This window comes from Schistocerca nitens, chromosome 1 (assembly GCF_023898315.1).
Source record: "Schistocerca nitens isolate TAMUIC-IGC-003100 chromosome 1, iqSchNite1.1, whole genome shotgun sequence".
Lineage (NCBI taxonomy): Eukaryota > Metazoa > Arthropoda > Insecta > Orthoptera > Acrididae > Schistocerca > Schistocerca nitens.
Window position 1 is genome coordinate 499,887,474 of NC_064614.1, and position 23,357 is coordinate 499,910,830.

At 38.8% G+C, this 23,357-nt stretch overlaps 1 protein-coding gene across 2 annotated transcripts in view; it reads right to left on the bottom strand.

The window, feature by feature from the left end:
- LOC126252813 (uncharacterized) overlaps positions 1-23,357 on the bottom strand; it is a 253,837-nt gene that overhangs the window by 171,390 nt on the left and 59,090 nt on the right. For both annotated transcript variants that reach the window (XM_049953758.1, XM_049953765.1), the window contains exon 5: positions 17,808-17,919. In XM_049953758.1, the coding sequence (XP_049809715.1) occupies positions 17,808-17,919 (112 nt within the window). The remainder of the gene's footprint in view (positions 1-17,807; positions 17,920-23,357) is intronic.

Below are 23,357 nucleotides of genomic sequence, written 5' to 3' on the forward strand. Positions count from 1 at the left end.
ACTACAATGTCCATGAACAGCAAATAATTGTCTTATCTATTTCTATGCAAAATGGATATTCTTATGACTAGAATTAAGACATCATAAAAAAACTCCATTAAGCTTTCACATAGGGCCACAATATGAAAGTATTGTCACTATACCTCCAAAAATTAGGTTTTACTGCAAAGCATATCTCTACGAACTTTTCAATAATGGAGTCTCAAAACACTGTTGCTGTAGCTAAAATTATAGTTTCCTCATATTTCAGTCAAGGCCTAATGGAAATACAGTGCTCACCAATAGCAGGCTCAACAGGTTGCAGCTCTCTCTCCTCAAAATCCTACATAAAAAAGCTGGATGCAAAGGTATAAAGATGGATTCCAATGGTACCCGCCAACCTTTCAAAAAAATTCAAGAGTACATATAAATTCGGGAAGCATTACCAGAATAAAGCAGTGATGCCCATCTGAAATTTTATGATAACCAATGCCAAAGACTCTGCAAGTATGATGGTTGGGAATAGTGAGACCTTATCAACGCTAAGTGAAGTGAGTTGTTTAGATGGAAGGCCGCAAGTCCAAGCAATGTCTCTGCAATATTCTTTTTTCCACGACTGCTCCTCCTACAATTTTCGCATGAGAACTTCTGTGAAATTTGGAAGGTAGGAAATGAGGCACTGGGGGGAGTAATCCTGTGAGGACTGGTCATGAGCTGTGCTGGGTAGCTCACAGGGTAGAGCACTTGCCCACGAAAGGTCCCAAGTTTGAGTCTAGGTCAGGTCTGGCACACAGTTTTAATCTGCCAGGAAGTTTCATATCAGAGCATACTCTGTTGCAAAGTGAAAATTTGATTCTACTGATGAAGTGCACCACGTTGTACATATGTTTTTGTTACAGTGAACACCAACACTGCACTCACCTGCTGCAAACCACCTATTGGTGAGCACTTTATATCCATTAGACATTGACTGGAATATGAGGAAACTAGAATTTAGCTACAGCAACAGTGTTCTGAGACTTCATTATTAAAAAGTTCATACAGAAATGCTTTGCAGTAAACATTATTAACCAGGGTAGCAGTGATCAACTGAATAGTGCATGGAATCTGAAAATTTTCATGAAGTCCTCAAAGAACGTTTGACAGAATAAGGCCACAACAAGAAGCACTTAATCAGATATGAAAGGAAGATTGGGGTTCAACATCCCACTGATTATGACATCCTTAGAAATGGAGCCCTAGCTCAGACTGGGGAAGAAAATCACCACTCTCCTTTCCAGAGGTGCTACCCCAGCATTTGCATTAAGTGATTTTAAGGAACCAATGAGAAACCTAAACCAGGATGGCACAATGGACATTTGAAACACCAGCCTCCCAAATGTTATTCCAGTGACTTAGCACAGTACCGCTTCAGTCAGTACCCCATCAAATAGCTGAGTTCCATCACAGCACTCTTGGTGCTGTTTGTGTCAGAGGGTGGTGTGGATAGCCTTGAAAATAAGCACAACAGCTGTGCAAAACACACAGTTTTCTAATAAATAGTGCAATATGGGAGCCTCTCCAGTTTTTGATGAGCAAAAGATGGATGGCAGGTGTCCAGTTGAAATATGCTTGTATGTAAGTGATGATCTGCTGCAAACATGAAATATTATACAGTATTGAATATGCCGGAGAAAAATCACAATCCACAATTAGCTAGTTGTCTAACCATATTAAATTTGTCATGATAATTTGATCACTACAGAGCATGGCATTGTATGTCAGTGAAACACAGATTGTGGGAAAACCCAAACAAAAGAGAATCAAAGCATTTGAGGTGCAGTGCTGCAGAAGACTGTTGAAAATTAGCTGAACTCATAAGGGAAGGAATGAGGTGGTTCTTGGCAGAATCAGCAAAGAATGGGATATATGGAAAACACTGACAAGAAGAAGGGGCAGGACAGTAGGACATCTGTTAAGAGATCACAAAATAGCTTCCACAGTACTAGAGGGAGCTGCAGGGGAAGAAAAACTGTAGGGGAATGCAGAGATTGGAATACATCCAGCAAATATAAGGGAGGATCAGAAAGTAACACACAATAATTTTTTTCCTCCCTTGGTATTGCAGCTGGAATGTTGAAATTTCATGACAATATAGTTTGAAGTTTGCCCTACAGAGGATATTTTAATTTCATGTGGAGCTCTAGCGAGAGAAGCCTGAAATACAAAGCAAAAATAATGTGCATGTTATTGTCTTCAACTTGTGAAGAGTAGCAAAGTGCAGTTCGATATTTGTGGGCCACAGGACATAAACCAAGTGAAATTCACAGGGACTTGCATGGTGTGTATGGGGAAAACTGTTTGGACTGTAGCAGTGTTTACAGGCGGTGCACATTATTCCCAAATGGTGATGTGAACCTTCGTGATTCACCATGCTCCAAGCAGCCAGTAACAGCTGCAAGCCCACAGAATGTCAGAGCCACTTAGGCAGCAATTTTGAACCTTATAGCAGTGATTCAACATTTACTACGGTGCAGTGAATGATATTGTTCATTCCATGCTGAAATTTCATAAAGTCAGTGCTCGCTGGGTGCCACAGAACATGACAACAACCACAAGGGCCCACGAATGATGATAAGCTTGGATCACTTAATGCATTACACTGCAGAAGGGCACAACTTTCTGAAAGGAATCATCACTGATGATGAGTCATAGACATATCACTACAAGCCCGAAACCAAGCAGGCCTCTACGGAGTGGAAACATGCTGGTTCTCCAGTATGAAAAAAATACAAAGTTAATCAATCTGCTAGGAAAGTACTCTTGATAGGAAAGTGCTTCTAGCAGTGTCCTGGGATATGCATAATGTGTTATTGGTGGACTTTGCTGAACACGAGACCACTGTGGATGCTACAGCCTACATTAAAACTTTGGTTAAGTTGTGCTGCACCCTTTGTGACAAACACAACAATAATTCTGATGCTGTCAAACTTCATGAAACTGATCACGCCCATGTTGGTGCTCCTGCTTGTGATAAAATCATCAAATTTGGGTGTGAGGTGCTCCAGCAGCCACTATACAGTCCGGACTTTACACCATTGGACTTTCACCTGTCTGGTCCAAAAAAGAGATTGCTGGCCAACCAATACTTTGCAACAGATGTGGAAGCAAAATCAGCAATCCACAAATGGATATAGTCCAAACAAATGGACTTCTATGAAAAGAGCATACTGAACCTGGTGCCATGATGGGAGAAATATGTTCAAAACATTTAAGACTATGTAGAAAAATTGGTAAAAGCTATAAGTTAATCTGTGATTTTTTTTTTATTTTGTTACATATTAAACTTTTTGTTAGTATTACTTTCCAATCTTCCCTCGTAATTGAGGATGTAGGTTGCAAGTGCTATTCTGAACTGAAAAGTAGTGGCAGAGGAGAGGAATTCATTGCAAGCTGCATCAAATCAATCAGAAGACTGATGACTCAAAAATAAATAAATAAAATAGAATAAAATTATTCAACTACAGTTTTGTCAAAACGGGTGACAGATGAAGCAAACATTCCATTTTTGATCTATATTTTTCAGGTGAGGAAAAAAAAATGTCTAAATCGTATCATCTTGATCTTCTTCTGAATAATATTTTTTATTTTGCCTTCTAAACATACACGAAACTTCCAGTGGCCTCACATTGCAGATACTGCAGCCTAACAACACACTTTTTTCTTTTTTTAAATAGTCCTCAATGACAAAGGACATTTTTGTTATAAAATCTTCCTATAACAACTGTTCATGCTTTCTGTCCTCTACTATTGTTTGATTCAATGACACTCAAGTGTAGTTTGACATTCAAGAAATTTAGCATGCTGAAGTTGTGGCTCTCACGCATCAAGAAAGTTAATACAAAGTTTGACATTGCCCTCTTACAAGAAATTCAGTGTGTTGAAGTTATTGCTCTCATGCATACAGAAAGTAAGTACACAGCTGTGAACTTGAGCTTCTGATGTATTGATTCCATCACTGTAAAATGCGTTGAATGTCAGCTATTCTCTTTGCTGTGGAGTGCTACTGTATAACTACTGTAAACTCTTAAGTTTAAGTTTTCTTCACAGAAGGTCTGAAGTACCACTCAAGAACTTTCTTTACGTTGAATATTAACAATTTTTCTTCCTTGAAAATGTGATGAAATGTGCTGAAATGTGCTGTATGTTGTTCAGAAGAAATAATAGCTCTACCCCTGTGGTGTTGTACATCAGCAACTTGATTCTTCTTATTCAAAATTAAGGAGAAAGTCTGAATGATAGCAAACGAGAATGGCTTCTAATGAAAAAGAGTTAAGTTATCTGGTTTAACAGTGTCTGTAGTGATCATATTTGCTGTGTTGCAGCACCAACTGGAAGGATTAGCCAGTGATTCACTGTTGCCCAGGGGATGCCCGAATGACAATATTATGATTAATGCACTCTTCTTGGAGGCTCCTCCACTTTCTGTGACCCATCATATGTAGGAAGCATATAATGACAGAAATTTTGTTCTGATCTGTGCTTCCATATGAAATTAAAAATAAATCTCTCACCAAATGTTGCTTGTTTTTTTGAGTGGTGAAGCAATAGAGATAATCACTTCTTTCTGTCACATCTTTGCAACTCCTTTATGCTTGGGAGAATATGTTCATGAGTGGTTTATTTTTTAAATTACTTTTCTGATTGTTAGCTGAAAGACTGAAACATTTTACATGCAATGAAGAGATACATTAACCCTTGCTGAGCATGTTGCCTGAAGAGTACTTTTAATTCATAGATTGTTCTCATTTTCTTGAATGAAATTTCATTTGCACAACCAATTCGATCTTGTCATTAACATCAGTAGCAGAAATCTGCTTTTATCAAATGTATCACAGATTGAACAAGTACCACATTGGGCACATCCAGACAGGACACTGTAACTATTACACATTAATCATTAGAGTCTGGGCCAAAGAAATGAGATACTCTCATAGAAAAAGTTTGTGCATCATCTTTACTGCAATATTTCAGGCACATATCACTCATATACAGACTGATAGAGTGAAAAATTCCTGGTTGAGATGTTCAAAAAGCTCTTTGCAAAGCCAGGAACTGCACAAAATCTGTTATTGACTTTGTTTCGAACACTTTTTTCGGGCTGGTTTACATGTTCTTTGTCCATCAGCCTTGAAAGCATCGCTCTTCCCTCCCCACTCCCCCCCCCCTCCAACCCCCCCCCTCCCTCTCTCTCTCTCTCTCTCTCTCTCTCTCTCTCTCTCTATCTCCCCCCCCCCCCTCATACCTGCCCTCCCAATCTATCTTTCCCCTCACCCCCTCACAATCATGGAACACTGATTTCAGAATACATTACAAAATCACAACCACAGACTTAAAACAGACAACAACCTGCTAGACAAAGACAACAGTCACTGTCAATGGCAGGCTGTTTTCTGTGAGAAACATTTGGAGAGGAGTTGTTTTTGTTGAACCCAACATATTTTTAAGCAGTAATAATTCAGGATTTTATTTATATTTGAGAAATGATAATAGTGAGTTTTAGCCATTGCTATCAAAATTGTGGCAATATCATAAAAAGGATTAAAAAGAGTGGTCTTGTTATAAATTTCTGAACTTTTATTCTATGTGGTGTCTATAAGTGTGGCTCATCAGAAAAAAATGGGGCTAGTATTCAGATACAATTGCCTGTGAACAACAAGCAGAAAAAACAACACAATACTAACAAAGCCCATCATATCCTGTCCCACCTTTTTTCATTAGATGAAACTTGTGTCAAAGTTAGTTCTTGCATATCTAGACTAATAAGCAACTATCCTGGAACACGGTACCAGTTGCAGATTGCCTATCTAATGCTTTCAGAGGCAGCAAAAGTTGGTTTTCGATATTTCAGATAATTATTGACCAAATTCAAAAATCTGAAATGCTATCATAATTACTCATTAAGAGATATAATCTTAAGTTAAAAGTTTTACAGAGCAAGACAAATATTACAGTTAAAAACTGTATGTCTTGAGGCTGCATAACTGATGGTGCACAAATACCCTGACTTTACTCATCCAGTATTTGATAATGAAAGAACTTGGCAACTTCCAACAAACTTTACACATAATTGTAAACCTTTACAGAATTTTTTCTCACTCTGACATCCACTACAAAATGATGAAAGGAAAAAAGTTTATCACTTCCTATATTTTCATTGTTCATGCAGCAACACTTCAGCATCAGACATGTTTTAATTTGTTACTTCTTCACTGCCAGTTCTATTCATAATACAGTTTGCAGACAGAACGCATACATACCACTGAATATACCTGCAAAATTATATCATTGTATGATACACAATTCAGGGGATATATGAGATGTGCGGAAAACTTGTTTTCCCTTAAAACAGAGCACAAATTACCCAGACTACATCCATCCAGTATTTCATAACAAATTTTACGTATAATTTCAAACATTTTGTAAACTTTTTCTTGCTTACATGCTTAATGTCAGATATTTACCACCTCAACTCATCTGTAAAGAAATCCAATGTTGAAATCTGTTTCAAACATGAGAGTTCGATTCTTTAAAGAATCGGGGGTTTATTGGTCATCTATAAAGAAGAAGCTACATGGACCATCCAAGGAAAAGATGACTAGTGGATCACCCCTGACAACGGCATTTAATCTATTATGGGTGTGATGATGATAACATGCTGTATGTCCAATTCACTTATTTGTATACTGTAACTATTCAGTTGCTTGAGAGCTAACATGTTGGTGAAGCTGTTATGGTATACAATATGAAGAAGTTTCAGGTTTTCAGAGAGAGAGAGAGAGAGAGAGAGAGAGAGAGAGAGAGAGAGAGAGACGACATCAAAATAATTATTTATTTTACACCACTCAAAGGAAACTACCATGAATGCTTGCACATCTTTTTAGTATCAGTTGCAATGTAAACCATAAATAGATAAACAAAAGACTAATTCCTCCACAGCAGACCTATAATTTTTACAGAATTTACATTTCACTGTGTCCCTTACAGCCACACTGTATTTGAGTTTAGTCTTATTCTGTTACGTAGCAAAGTTATGTAATACACAACTTATCATTTAAGAAAGTAATTTTGTTCAGTTTACAAATATAATGAGTTTTGTGGGAAAACTGTTTGCTGTCTTATGCATCAGAATAAAATAACAAACAGAAAAATTGACAAAATAGTAGCTTGAGGTGGAAGTTACAAATCTAAATATCTAACAAATCTTACAAATTATTAATTTATTTTTAATTTTTTCCTTCAAATAAAATCCACTTGAATATAGTCTTGCATGTTAATTTTATGCAGCAATACTAGATTATTTACTTTTATAAAAAAGACTGCAGAAGTAGAGCTGAGCTATTAAGTGAGGGGCAAAAGCTGTGATTTTATTCTGTCTTCTATAGGTGATCTACATCTGAACCTACAAATGGCGTTCAAAAATAAACGAGCCAAGAGTACAGAAACCACTACCTGTATGGGTAGAAGTATTGACCCTGGCTGTTGAGACACTTGTCCCACTGTGACACAAGGCAGTGAATGGCTGTCTCATAAAATTCCCAAAGCTGTGATGTTAACCAGTTCCACATGTACAGCTGGACGTTGTCATCCATAGTGAATCCTTTGCCCCTCAGAGATTTTTTAAGGGGACCCCCTTTTGATTCACTTCCTGCAGCATGGGACAATAGTTAATGCCCAGCGTTACTCGCAAACCTTGACCACTCTTCACCAAGCGATCACATCAAAATGACCAGGCGATCTCACTCATGGGGTCATTCTGCTCGAGGACAATGCAAAGCCTCATATGGCCAACACAGTCACAGCACTCCTACAGAAATTCAAATGGGAGGTTCTTGGCCACCCTCCATACAGTCTGGACGTCTCTCCCTGTGATTACGCCATTTTTGGTCCCCTTAAAAAGGCTCTGAAGGGCAAACAATTCACCTCGGATGACAATGTCCAGCCGTACGTGCAGAACTGGCTAACATCGCAGCCATTTCACTGCCTTGTGTCACAGTGGGACAAGTGTCTCAACAGCCTGGGTCAATACTTCTAACACACAGGTACTGTTTTCTGTAATTATGCCTCCGGCTCATTTCTTTTTTAATGCCCCTTATACATCTACATGGATACACTGCAAATCACACATAAGTGCTGACAGAGGGTTCATAGAACTACCTTGACAATAACTGTCTATTATTCCACTCTCAAACAGCGCGCAGAAAAAACCAACATCTATATATTTCCACACGAGCTCTGATTTCCCTTATTTTATTACGATGATTGTTTCTCACTACGTAGGTTGGTGTCCACAAAATATTTTTGTATTCAGAGGTGAAAGTTGTGAAGTAAAATTTAATGGGAAGTTCCCGCCGCAATGATAAATGCCTTTGTTTTAATTATGTCTGCCCCAAATTCTGTATCACGTCCGTGTCACTCTCTTCCCTATATCTCTTCTTTGAACTTCCTCGATGTAATAAGTTAATTCTATCCGGTAAGGATTGCACACCGTGCAGCAGTGCTGCAAAAGAGGATGGACAAGTGAAGTGTAGGCAGTGTCTTTAGTAGGTCTGTTGCACCTTCTAAGTGTTCTGCCTATAAAACGCATTCTTCAGTTTGCCTTCACCACAGTATTTTCTATGTATTCTTTCCAATTTTTTTGTAATTGTAATTCCTAGGTATTTAGTTGAATTTATATCATTTAGATTTGATTGATTTATTGTGTAACCAAAGTTTAATGGATTCCTTTTAGCATGCATGTGGATGATCTCACACTTTTCATTATTTATGGTCAACTGCCAATTTTCGCACTATACACATATCTTTTCTCAATAATTTTACAATTTGTTCTGATCTTGTGAGGATTTTACTAGACAATAAATGGCAGCATCATCTACATATAACCTAAGACAGCTGCTCAGATTGTCTCCTAAATCGTTTATATAAATACAGTACGCAGAGGGCCTATAACACTACCTCAGGGAACATCAGAAATCACTTCTGTTTTACTCGATGACTTTGCCAATTACTACGAACTGTGACCTCTCTGACAGGAAATCACGAATCCATTCACATAACTGAGACGATATTCCATAAGCATGCAATCTGACTACAAGTCGCTTGCGAGGTACAGCCTTTGGAAATCTAGAAATATGGAATCAATTTGTAATCCCTTGTTGATAGAACTCAAAACTTTGTGTGATTAAAGAGCTAGTCGTATTTTGCAAGAACGAAGTTTTCTAAAAGCATGTTGACTGTGTGTCAATAGACTGTTCTGTTCGATGTAATTCATAATGTTTGAACACAATATATGTTCCAACATCCTGCTGCATATTGACATTAATGATACGGGCCTGTAATTTGGTGGATTACTCCTATTGCCTTTCTTGAATATTGGTATGACCTGTGCAATTTTCCAGTCTTTGGGTATGGATCATTTGTTGAGCAAGCGGTTATATATGATTGTTAAGTATGGAGCTATTGCATCAGCATACTCTGAATACTTTGAAAGGAATCTAAATGGTATACAGTCTGGACTGGATGACTTGCTTTTCTTAAGTGACTTAAGTTGCTTCACTACTCCTAGTATATCTACCTCTAAGTTGTGCACATTGACAGTCGTTCTTGATTCGAATTCTGGAATATTTACTTTGTCATCTTTGGTGAAGATAACAAAACAGTTCAAAGTCATATGTCTTTACCACCAGGCTTCTTCTTACAAGAGAAACTTTGTGTCATATTATGTGTTTCAGTTAACACATTCTGATCATCTTATTTTACAATAATAGGCTGCACATTCACAATTTTCATTTTTCCCTTTGTGTTTCATTTAAAAATATCTTCCTCTGTATTTTTTGGCAAGTTACATTCTTCAGAATGGTTCTGAACTCTTCACTTGGTGTACACTGCAAATTATACACCCCAGTACAGTTATCTGTATTCTGACAAGTCTTAGTTTTTAAAATTGAATTAGATGTTTCAGTTGAGATATATAGCCAATCCTTCACATACGTTATCATTTAGTATGCAGTATTGATTTTAAACTGTTTTCTTCCTGGTTTTGTACATTCGATGTATTCCCAATTTAATACCCCTTCTCTTGTAGACGTCTCATTGTTTTACGTTTCCAGTGCTTTTCCACATGACTTATGTCATGGCATCTGTGCACAACTAAATCAGCACCATGGTATCGACAATAATCAGCAAACACATTCACATAAATCAACCTAATGTTTCTGCAATCAGCAAACTCATTCAAGGTAACAACTTTTATCAAATATGTAATTCACAGTAGAAGACGACTACCTCCCAGATTACATCTTCACTATGCAAGTATTCACCAACAGATATGCAAAACTATGTACTCAATGCAGAGAAAAAAAAAACACAATAAAATGAGGAACATGAAAACAAAATTGTCTTTAGGTGCAACAAGATTATGGTTAAAAAATCAAGGACGCTACTATTGCACAACAGTAGTACAGTAAATATAGTAGGGTATAACATAATGACAGCTACCTACTTTTCTCGCTGATACAACAAGAACGACTACAAAAATTACTATGAAAGAGTTTGACAGAGAATATGACAGCAATGGAGTTGTGCCCAAGCCAAATTCTGCATTTGAACTGCAGTTCATATCCATAAACTTTATATGGCAAATTGTAATGTTTGGATGTTTACATTACCAAATTTTAAAATCAAGAGACAATAGTTCAGATGCATATGATAACTAAAACAGGCAAGCTACTACAGATTACCTCTATCAGGCTAACAACCACTCATCAGAGTGCTTACAGCATAGAACACAAAGGTATCAACAAGTTTCAGATCATAAAGCATGCAATCTGGTGGAACTCACAAAATATCGCTTAAGAAATATGACTTCTGTTCATTTCTATTGGTAAAAGTATACTGTTACCTTTAATTTGCATTTGTAAGGACAGTAACATATTACATCTGGACTCTTGCTCATTCCAAATTCAACTAGGATTCAGTCACAAAATATATATTACCACTATCAAATCTTCACACTTAATTTCCGAAGATGTAAATGAAAAATGGTATTACTGAGAAGCTCAAAACATTTTTCATAATCAATCAGTATTAAATTTACTAAGACATCCAAAGTGACACCAGTGTAAAAAAAAAAAGTCAAAATATTAATTACAACTTAATATAGGAAAAGAGTTTATATAAATTATTCTAGCCAGAGAATACAAAATGAAAGAGGCCCTGAATCAAAGAATCATTCCTGTCTGCTATGATATCCCCAAAAGAAAAAAAATTGGATACCTTAAAATTATAAACAATGAAAATAAGAGGAAGGCTGTTTATAAAACTGACTAGTATATTTCTACCCGCACAAATCTAGAAATATTGTACTTATCCTCAACCGAAAAATATGTATCTCAAGTATTTGGTAAATGAAAAGTAAATAAAAGTACAAATGGTGGGAGCAATGGGTAGAATGGTACCGACAGCTAACACAGCACTGAAATTTCCTTCTGTTTTCCTTTTTCTTTAACAAAAAAAAAGGGAAGAGACACAATATTAAGATTTTTCAGCTACAATACAAGTCCTGTATACTATTTTTATTGTTTATACTCTGTCTACAGATAAGCCACAGAAACCTTCCTTATTGTTGTGGAATCTGCAACATAATTTAGGAGAGGATCACTGGTTTGACAAAATTTCTATTACCAGTTCTTCCAGAGTACAACCTAGGTTGTGCTGCCTAGAACTCAAGATTTTTATATGAATACATTTGTAGTGATTGTATGTTGCAATGACGATTATAGTGACACAACACAGTGCTCAAAGTACACTCCTGGAAATTGAAATAAGAACACCGTGAATTCATTGTCCCAGGAAGGGAAAACTTTATTGACACATTCCTGGGGTCAGATACATCACATGATCACACTGACAGAACCACAGGCACATAGACACAGGCAACAGAGCATGCACAATGTCGGCACTAGTACAGTGTATATCCACCTTTTGCAGCAATGCAGGCTGCTATTCTCCCATGGAGATGATCGTAGAGATGCTGGATGTAGTCCTGTGGAACGGCTTGCCATGCCATTTCCACCTGGCGCCTCAGTTGGACCAGCGTTCGTGCTGGACGTGCAGACCGCGTGAGACGACGCTTCATCCAGTCCCAAACATGCTCAATGGGGGACAGATCCGGAGATCTTGCTGGCCAGGGTAGTTGACTTACACCTTCTAGAGCACGTTGGGTGGCACGGGATACATGCGGACATGCATTGTCCTGTTGGAACAGCAAGTTCCCTTGCCGGTCTAGGAATGGTAGAACGATGGGTTCGATGACGGTTTGGATGTACCGTGCACTATTCAGTGTCCCCTCGACGATCACCAGTGGTGTACGGCCAGTGTAGGAGATCGCTCCCCACACCATGATGCCGGGTGTTGGCCCTGTGTGCCTCGGTCGTATGCAGTCCTGATTGTGGCGCTCACCTGCACGGAGCCACACACGCATACGACCATCATTGGCACCAAGGCAGAAGTGACTCTCATCGCTGAAGACGACACGTCTCCATTCGTCCCTCCATTCACGCCTGTCGCGACACCACTGGAGGCGGGCTGCACGATGTTGGGGCGTGAGCGGAAGACGGCCTAACGGTGTGTGGGACCGTAGCCCAGCTTCATGGAGACGGTTGCGAATGGTCCTCGCCGATACCCCAGGAACAACAGTGTCCTTAATTTGCTGGGAAGTGGCGGTGCGGTCCCCTACGGCACTGCGTAGGATCCTACGGTCTTGGCGTGCATCCGTGCGTCGCTGCGGTCCGGTCCCAGGTCGACGGGCACGTGCACCTTCCGCCGACCACTGGCGACAACATCGATGTACTGTGGAGACCTCACGCCCCACGTGTTGAGCAATTCAGCGGTACATCCACCCGGCCTCACGCATGCCCACTATACGCCCTCGCTCAAAGTCCGTCAACTGCACATACGGTTCACGTCCACGCTGTCGCGGCATGCTACCAGTGTTAAAGACTGCGATGGAGCTCCGTATGCCACGGCAAACTGGCTGACACTGACGGCGGCGGTGCACAAATGCTGCGCAGCTAGCGCCATTCAACGGCCAACACCGCGGGTCCTGGTGTGTACGCTGTGCCGTGCGTGTGATCATTGCTTGTACAGCCCTCTCGCAGTGTCCGGAGCAAGTATGGTGGGTCTGACACACCGGTGTCAATATGTTCTTTTTTCCATTTCCAGGAGTGTATTTATGTTTAGTGATACGTTCATTGACAGACGTTTATTCTTTGCTTCAGAGTAGTTAATTATTCCTTGCTCCTGTTGAATAAATGTTGTATGCTACTTGGATATGATGCTTTAACAGTATTGATGCCTCATGGTAACTCTAATGAACAACACTTCTATCAAGAGTACGGATAATTTAGTTCACAATATTAATGACACTGTTTTGCTTTAATAAAGTCACAAAAGATAAATAATTTTCAAAACAAAATTTACAATATTTGGATATATATGGGCTGAAGTGAACCTTCAGAACACAGCACAATCAATCCACAAGATTTGTTGGATGTTTCAGAAAAAGGCATCTGTTTTTAAAGAGTAAAGATACGGGTTTGGTACCACTGTGGCACAAATTTTTAATCAGTCAAGAGGATTAAAACAAGCAAATAACTGTCAAGTAGAAACACATCTATGGGCAAAAACTCTTTTTACAATCAAAATTGGTTAGAAATGTGAAAAAACAGACCACATGCACAGACTAGGCAGAGGACTAGCAGGAAGAGGTGAGCATCAAATAATAGAAAAGGTCTGAGACATGTCAGCTTAAATAACAATAACTCAATAGCTAAAAGCAGCATCACATTGGTAAATATAATAATGTCCAAAGAGACCAGATTTACTATCAGGTTACAGGCAAAATTTCTGTAACTAGGACAGATACATAATCTTTTCTAAAAGACTGCACAAAGTACATAATAAGCTACCTCTAATACTCTCAACATTTGCCTCCATATTCATGAATGAATGCAGAAGGAAGGCAAGGAGGTGGAGTAATAGACAGTTCATATCAATGGACAAACAATAACTATATACTAAGAAAAGTCCAATTTTCTAATACAGTGAAGCTGTAGAGCTGGGAAAATGTAAATGGAATGTGTGGGGACCTATGCTCAGAAAAAATATCCTTGTTCATAATCTGAGACACCAGGCACAATTCTTTTTCAACACTTAGAAACATGTAGTTTCACACCGAGTAAAGAGAATAATGGGGCCCTGTGTAATATATTTAACTGATCAAAAAAAAAGTTAAATTCAAAAGTTACACATTCGGAGTTTGCTCAATGACAGAACTTACAACAACAATTAGAATTTTTGGTGTAACTTTTTAATCAAAGTGTTAAAGACATTGCCTCAGCTAATATTTGTACTTTGTACTAAATAATGAACAGTTCAGAATTATTTTTCTTATGCTTGGGTTCACAGCTAACAAATATTGATTAAAAGAAGTCATGGTCCTGCTGAGAATGTATATTATTTGAATAAGATGCTTTATTCACAACTATTGGCCAATTTCAACCTAACACACATTTTCAACTGTACAGTCTGAGACATAAAACCTAGCCGCCACAGAGGCTAAATGTCAGTTGTTAACCTAGCTGCCACAGAGCCTAAATGTCAGTTGTTCACTTAGGTCCCCCCTCAGAATTCTTAGTCTTGCCATCTGCAAGGTCTGGCATCACTGCAGGATGCAGAATTGTATGGAGGAAATGTTGTCTTCCGCTCCATTTGTTACAGTGTTGTATCTGCTTGTTGTCTAGTGGTAAATGTCATACAATATAGACATGAAGTCGCAAGTTTGAGTCCATTCCTTTCTTCATTTTTTACTTGCAGTTCAGCTCCCTGGTAACAGTATTAGACTGGTGGAACCTCAAAGATAATTTGCTTCACTTGCTAACATACCAGTAACAGGGAGGAGGAGATTAGTGTTTAACGTTCCGTCGACAACGAGGTCATTAGAGATGGAGCGCAAGCTCGGGTGAGGGAAGGATGGGGAAGGAAATCGGCCGTGCCCTTTCAAAGGAACCATCCCGGCATTTGCCTGAAGCGATTTAGGGAAATCATGGAAAACCTAAATCAGGATGGCTGGAGACGGGATTGAACTGTCGTCCTCCCGAATACCAGTAACAGCAAAGCCTTCCAGAAACACTTACATGAAAGAGCTTGTTGTTGCCTCAAGATTAGAACAGTTTATGCTCAAAAATTCATCACACTATAATGGACACTGACGGCCCATCAATGGATACTTTGACACCAGCTACTTTCTGACTGGGTGATTGAAGTGTAACGCTACTTGAGTATGTTTCTGATCTCATGTTGTAGTTTGATTTTCCTCATGAAATAACTTCAATAAACCGACTGAATGCTGTGCAGTTACACAAGGCTGCTATGAGTGTGCTTATGAAAGTCATTTTCTCATATGAAGTTCGAGAAGTTCTTGTAGGAATGTATGGGATTTTGCATAGTTGAATCCTATGAATATTGTTTAAGCATTATAAAATTGACCTGTGAGAGGAAAAATGTCTATCATTTGCAACATAATGTTCACTTCTGTGTGTGTGTGTGTGTGTGTGTGTGTGTGTGTGTGTGTGTGAGTGTGTGTGTGGGGGGGGGGGGTCTTGTTCACTAGAAGGATTTTCTTGTTTCAAGAAAGATCATTCTGGCACGAGCGATTTTTCTTCCATATTCAGGAAGTCTTTATAAGTGCCACACATGATGAACAGCGGCCATTTACTTTATGTGCAACATCTGCATTCAATATGCAAGTTTCAGTAGTCAAGGCATAGGAGAGTATACTGACCCTACGACTTATCTTAGAAGATAGGTTAAGGAAAGGCAAACTTACATTTCTAGCATTTGTAGACTTACAAAAGGCTTTTGATAATGCTGACTGGAATACTCTCTTTCAAATTCTGAAGGTGGCAGGGGTAAAATACAGGGACCAAACGCCTATTTACAACTTGTACAGAAACCAGATTGTAGTTATAAAAGTTGAGGGGCATCAAATGGAAGCAATGGTTGAGAAAGTAGTGAGACAAGGTTGTAGCCCATGTCTGAACTTATTCAATCTGTATATTGAGCAAGCCATAAAGGGAACAAAAGAAAAATTTGGAGAAGGAATTAAAATCCATGGAGCAGAAATAAAAACTTTGAGGTTTGCTGATGACATTGTAACTCTGTCAGAGACAAAAAAAGGACCTGGAAGTGCAGTTGAACAGAATGGACAGGGTCTTGAAAGGAGGACATAAGGTGAACATCAACAAAAGCAAAATGAGGATAACGGAAATTAAATCAGGTGGTGCTGAGGGAATTAGATAAGAAAATGAGACACTTAAAGTAGCAAATGTAGAGTGGCAATGGCAAGGAAAGCATTTCTGAAGGAGAGAAATTTGTTAACATTGAGTATTGATTTAAGTGTCCGGAAATCTTTTCTGAAAGTATTTGTATGGAGTGTAGCCATGTATGGAAGTGAAACGTGGACAATAAATAGCTTAGACAAGAAGAGAATAGAAGCTTTCGAAATGTGGTGCTACAGAAGAATGCTGAAGATTAGATGGGTAGATCACGTAACTAATGAGGAGGTATTGAATAGAATTGGGGAGAAGAGGAGCTTGTGGCACAACTTGACTAGAAGAAGGGATCGGTTGGTAGGACATGTTCTGAGACATGGAGGGATCACCAATTTAGTATTGGAGGGCAGCGTGGAGGGTAAAAATTGTAGAGGGAGACCAAGAGATGAATACACTAAGCAGATTCAGAAGAATGTGGGTTGCAGTAGTTATTTGGAGATGAAGAGGCTTGCACAGGATAGAGTAGCATGGAGAGCTGCATCAAACCAGTCTCTGGACTGAAGACCACGACAACAACAAACAAAACCACTATTCAGTCTACAAATGCTGAAAGAAAGACAAGTATCATCCACTCATAATGACTACAATATAACTATTACTGATGTTTTTGTCAAAAAAGCAAAAAGCATCTATGTTGAAGAGTTTTCAACTTTCAATAAGGTAAAGACAGAAAGAACCAAAAATAACAATAAGTTACCAATCTGAGCTCGACTCTGATTGCCTCTGCAGTGCCTCACAGTCAGCACAGGATGTTATTACACAAGCCTCTGTTCAGCAATTATTTTTTGTAGTTTTCACCAATGTGGAAGCCACTGTCTTACTGAAAATTTACTGTAAGAATTACTTACGTGACTTTGTACTAATATGAAAGAAGGGAAGCCAAATTATAGAAAGGTGATGACAATATAGAATATATACATTCTGCAATACTTAAGTACTGCTAGGTGGATATTTGGCAGGAATTCTGGGCACTACAGCAGTGGCAAATAATAATAATAATTATTATTATTATTTATTTTTTTTATTAAGTTTGGTACTGTCCTCTATCTGCTTCTATGTTGCACCAAAACTTTAATCTCTACATATCTATTACATATTGTAACTCATCATTTGTTTTACATATTCTAATATCTGCCTACTGCAGCAATATTTCCCTCTTCTTTACCTTCTAGTACCAAGTTAAACATTACTGAACACTTTGTAAAATGTTGCACTAGCATTTTCCTACTTGTAGAAAACTTCTTTCTTCCTCTATACAATCTAGAACATTTTGGCATAAATGTTAATAAATGTCACTTTCATATTTAATGACAAGTGAAGATAGCACACCATGATAATATACCTTAAATAAAGTAGTAAGTACATCACATAATAGCTATCTGATAAATGAGGACTTACCTGTCGACGATATACTTCTTCTTCAAGACGTTGTTCTATATTTGACGATTTTCGATTATGCCCACTACTGTCACTACCCCACAATTCTGACAGACTCAATAATGGTCCACTACTGCAACAAAAATAGGTGAATTATTCAATAACGGATTAAATTTTAGAGTAGTTCAAATTTAAATGGACCTGTGATAATATTTTTCTAAACTACCAGCATCAGCATTTTTCTAATTTCTAATATTAACAGAATCAACATTTTTTTTTCTAATTTCATGTAATCATCCATTTTTTGTATGCTTTGCCCTAAAACAAGTAATTTTTAATGGTGTTTTCAAAGCACCCAAAGCATGTTAGCTTATTGCTATAGTGTGAGATCTGGTGTTACTATGCCAGAGCAAATAAGTTCTGACATGGGTGCAGATAGTGCCTTTTGACTTGTAGGCAATTCAACCTTAATGAAGATCACAGTATCAGGTAATACTAATGTCGGCATGCTCCTTTCGGAAATTATTAGCAGATTGTGTTCACTACTTCAGAGCATAGTGGCCAAGGCTTTCCAAGCAGAAATCAGCACCAGCTTTCAGTGAAAATCCCTTGTAACTTCATATTGGCTCTCCATTTAAAGAGGTAATGACTATTCCTAGTCTCATGACAAGATCATTTCTGCAAAAAAGCATTATCCCCTCAACTCATCAAGGCACCAAGTTTTTAGGTGAAGTTGAAGAGATTTGAAGCACTGTTAAATGCCAAAATTCTATGATAGGCCCAATGTTCTGTCCTACCATGTCTGTTTACAGAAGCAAGGGCTCTGATACAGTTTCAGAGAGATGATGTCCTCTCTCAAACTAATTACAACAAAGCATTCTTTTCCCATAGTTTGAGAATAAACCAACATACTTAAAAAGTAGTAAAACCTTCATTCACAAGAAACTGTAAACCATGTTGCATAATTCCAGGGTGCACCTCTCACTAGGAGTACTGGATGGAGACTGAGGTTTGCAACAAAGATCAATGCTTTCTCCCAGAAAAACCCCTGTATTTTCCCTGGCTACCACCTCAAAATGTTTCATTTATATGTGACTTGCCCTTGTAATAATGAAATGAAAGCATTTGCCCCAAAATAAGGGAATAAATTTGCAGAAATCTGTAGATTTGTCTTGCAAAACTGAAAAATATTAATTGATAACTGAATAAATTTTGGGTACAAAAATGAAGAAATTTACTATACTTAATTACTTCTACTTAGTTAATGTACCAGAAGTAATCGGCAAACTCCATTGTTTGCTTCTGTAAATAAAGCTGTGGCCCCAATGCAGCCCAGTCACTTGCGTATCATCTGGCTTCTTCTATCTGCCTGGTGTACTCAATTGAAATATATGTGATAGAACACACTTTATTACTCTCTGCATTATTTGGAACTGTTCTTGTACCCTGTTGACTTTTACAAGCTTGAAACTGGAACAGAGAGGCCTTGTTTCGAAACCTTTGTGTTTTTGACTAATGATAGTTAGCCTGGGACGGTTGTCAATTTTCTGGGTGTAATACAATTCATACATGGGACTTTAATGTATACAAATAAAAATCTATATCTAGGCAGACCATAAACTGCAAGGATTCAGTCCAATTCAGTTAGTGGGGTAACATTATTTACACAGAGCAGTACAATGGAATCAATAACAAATAAGCAGGCTGCAGGAGAAACCACATACAGAGTTCTACTTACAGTAGCTGCATACATTTGTAGAGCATCATCTGCTGACAGGATCTTAACCACCATTTGTTCCATCACTGTTTAATACCCTCACCAGCAGACAATGTCAATAACAGCATGAAGGCATTACAGCTTATGAAAACAGAGAATCATCAGAGGCAAGTCACTTGGGTTCAGCTGCTCTCACAGAACAGGCTAAGCAAGCAGCTGCAGCTCAGTCTTAAATAGCAGGCCGCATGACCTCTTTTGAATTTCGCATAGCTGCTATTTGGAGATACCTGCCTGTGGACTTGGATATTCTGGTTATTGCTGTTGGCATTCCTTCTGTGTTCTGCTCATGACAAACCTGACTTGTTTATGGATTATGCGTTCGTATCAGGCACATCACAAAACAGAGAAGTCAAGAATAGGAGCATTTACCTGCAATGTCATCAGCTTCACTATCAGGTGCATAATGTAACAGACCATGGTGTCACTATTCTTTTATTTTATTGAGGTCTAACCCTTGCATATTGTATTTGTTTTGTATACGAAACACCTTGCCCAATACCAGACCTCTAGAATTTTTGGAAATCTGTAGTTTACTGAGTTACCCACTAGATGGAAAACGGCACCATCAAAAATGACCTGGTCTGCTACATAGACCCAAGTTAGTACTGTAAGCTCATTGCTTTGAGCCAGAAATGTAACTACTGTTATGCATATTTATTCATTCATTCAAGACGTGGTAATATGGTTGCACCTGACCAAGACACCAGAGTGATAACATTAAAGTTAAGCAATTCTTTGTTAGCTCAAGCTTTCAAAACAGAAACCATTAACGGTGCTCCTTGACATTCTTCCTCTAGTCAGTTGCCAATTTCTAAAGTTTCAGTTTATTATATGTCCACAGGGTTGTGAGTGTAATTTAAGAAGGCTGAGGTAGAAGCTATATCTGGCACTCTGCACCATTCTTCCTCTATAGTACAGTCAACAACTTTTCCCTCAGCACCATCGGTTTACCAACAACCACCCAGCATTCAATTTTCACCATGAGGCATCAAACTTTTTGGTGACCAAAATGACATACCACATTTCAAAACCACACCACTTCACCCTGAAGCAAATGGTCTCCCTGAAGCAAATGGTCTCACTGAAAGTATTGTACGCATATTCAAATCTCATATAACAAAAGCCAACACAGCAGTACAATAAGGATAATGCACTATTAATTTTTCTTTCACAATAAAGAGGCACTCCACATTATACAAAATCTCCAGCAGAAAAATTGTGTGGAAGACTGCACTGTACACTAATGTCAATACTAAAGCCACTCATTCATCTACAGACCAACCACACTCAGCCAAGAATAAAGTTTTTCAAAGTCACTGATCAAGTAAGTACTCATTACAAAAATGGAAAGAAATAGTAGGTACCAGCCAAAGTGATATATTTCTGAACATAATGTACAGGGTCAGAACTAACAACGGTGTCACAACACGGCATAGAAACCAAATGAAGCCACAATGTGCGCACGCACATATAGCTGGAGCTCCTAGGCCATTTCTTTTACAGACTCGTATGACTAAGATGCAGCCAGCTGTCTTGGTGGAATTGCAGTTGCAGCCAACAGTTCTCCCCAACTACACCACAAGCAGTGAGACCCAGATGCAGGAAACCAACAACGTCCTGATGGAGGATGGCATAGTGCGTCACCCCGCAGACAGAGATATGATGTTGATGCAGCGGATTAGCTGGACCAAATACCCATCACCCAGGTTTTAGGCACAGCTTTCCTCAGCTGCAGGGGGCAAATGCCAGGGGGAGCAGCAAGTGTGCATCTACCATAATTCAGATGGTGGTAGTCCCTACGAAACATGAAACAATCTTTGTCAACACCCCGTTTCTCATCCAACAAGGGAAGCTGTATCCTCCAGAAAATATAGTATACAACCTACATAGATGAGCAATGAGCTGCTTATGACTCAAGAGCCAAGGACTATATCACATCTAGCCGCTACGCATTAATAGAAGCAGACAAACAGTTCCACTCATCTTGGAATACCTCAAAACAATCAGACAGAATCAGAACAGTGTCGTAGGACTCGTCTGCACTCTCCACGAAGAAGAGGCAAACTGGACATTACACAAGTGACGGTAGTCACTGTTCACTACACCAGTATTGAAAGATGGATCAGTACAAGTGAACTTTGAACTACATTACTATCAGTAAATCATTGTAAATTGTTGATCATCTTTACTGTAACCTATTTTTGCCATTGCTGTTGCCTAACTTTACTTGGTCTCATGACGAATCTGTATAGTTGCTGCATGCATGCAAGCAAACCACTACTTTGGTAGTAGGGAGGGATGGTAAGGGTTATCTTCCTGTCACATTTGTATGTTTGAAGTAAAGTTCATTTGGTGAATACAACAGGAGACTAGCTTTAGAAACAGTACTGCTAATGTCAATTTTGTGGAATGTAATATTCTACTAAATACATGAGGCAAAACATTATGGCCACAAGTCACCGCGTGGTCGAATGGTGGTGTTACAGACATGTGGCACAGTGAAGAAAGCATAAGTGAAGCGAGTTAAAGAGCAATCATTCTAATGATGATATGGGTCATAAATGGGAAAATCCACCAACATGAGTGACTTTGACAAAGCATAGACTGTTTTGGTTCATCGCATAGGAACGAGCACCTTGAAAGAGGCAAAGCTGGTTGGCTAGCCACCTGCTACTGCCATGAGCATCTATGGAAAGTAGCTGAATGACAGTGAAACCATGTGTGTTTGACAACATGCTGACATTCACACCTCAGCACAGAACCTGATGGTTGGAGGTCTGCACACTCTGTAAACCAGGACAGGTGGCAATCTGTGGCAGATCTGATGACAGAATTCATTGCTGGTGCAGACACAAGTATTTAGGAGCACACCGTTCAGTGCACACTGTTGATCAAGGAGTTCAGCAACAGGAGACACCTATGTGTTCCCATGCTGACAATGACATCATCACTTACAATAGCAGTGGGCACAGGATCATCGAAAGTGGAAAATGGATCAACTGAAAAGTGTCATCTCTTCAGATGAATCACATTTCTTGTTACACCAAGTCAATGGTCATATCCGGATACACACTGGTACAGCTGAACGTCTGCTTGAAATGTGCACTGTTCTATGAACAGATTGGTGGGACAATATTATGCTTTGAGGACCATTTAACTTGGCTTCCTTGGGATCAGTGATAGTAATCGGAGGCACCATGACAGAACTGAATTATGTGAACATTATTGTTGACCACATGTCCCCGATCATACCTGAGGTATTACCTGATGGCAATGGCATCTTCCAGCATGAGGAGCATAACAATGAATTAATATTGGTGTCTTGGCCACCAGATTCACCCAATCTGAATGCAATGGAACCAACACACCATTAAGCACGTGATCACTATACTTTAGCTTGTCAGTGTATATTCAGTCTCAAAAAGTGACTTTTCCACTCGATGGCAGAATCAGACAGGCATTTGGGTTTGTACAGTCCTTTCCAGATTACTTCTGTGAGTTAAGATACGGACATCTGGACCACGCTACACTGAAAATGAATGGGGTAACTAATGTGACAGGTCACTGAGCTGCTGCAATATGAAATAGTGAATACTTGTGTTGAGATGGATGTTTCCCAAATTATACTTAGAAGATGTGCTTGAGCATTTCAAAATTGTTACAGCTACATTCTAGCCTAATCTTTTCTACAGCTATCCTATAGCATCAAAATACAGGACTTTTAACATTAAGGTAAAGTCTGCAGTGCACATTTTACACTAACTTTCTGTGTTTGAGAACCAGTGATAAAGCTT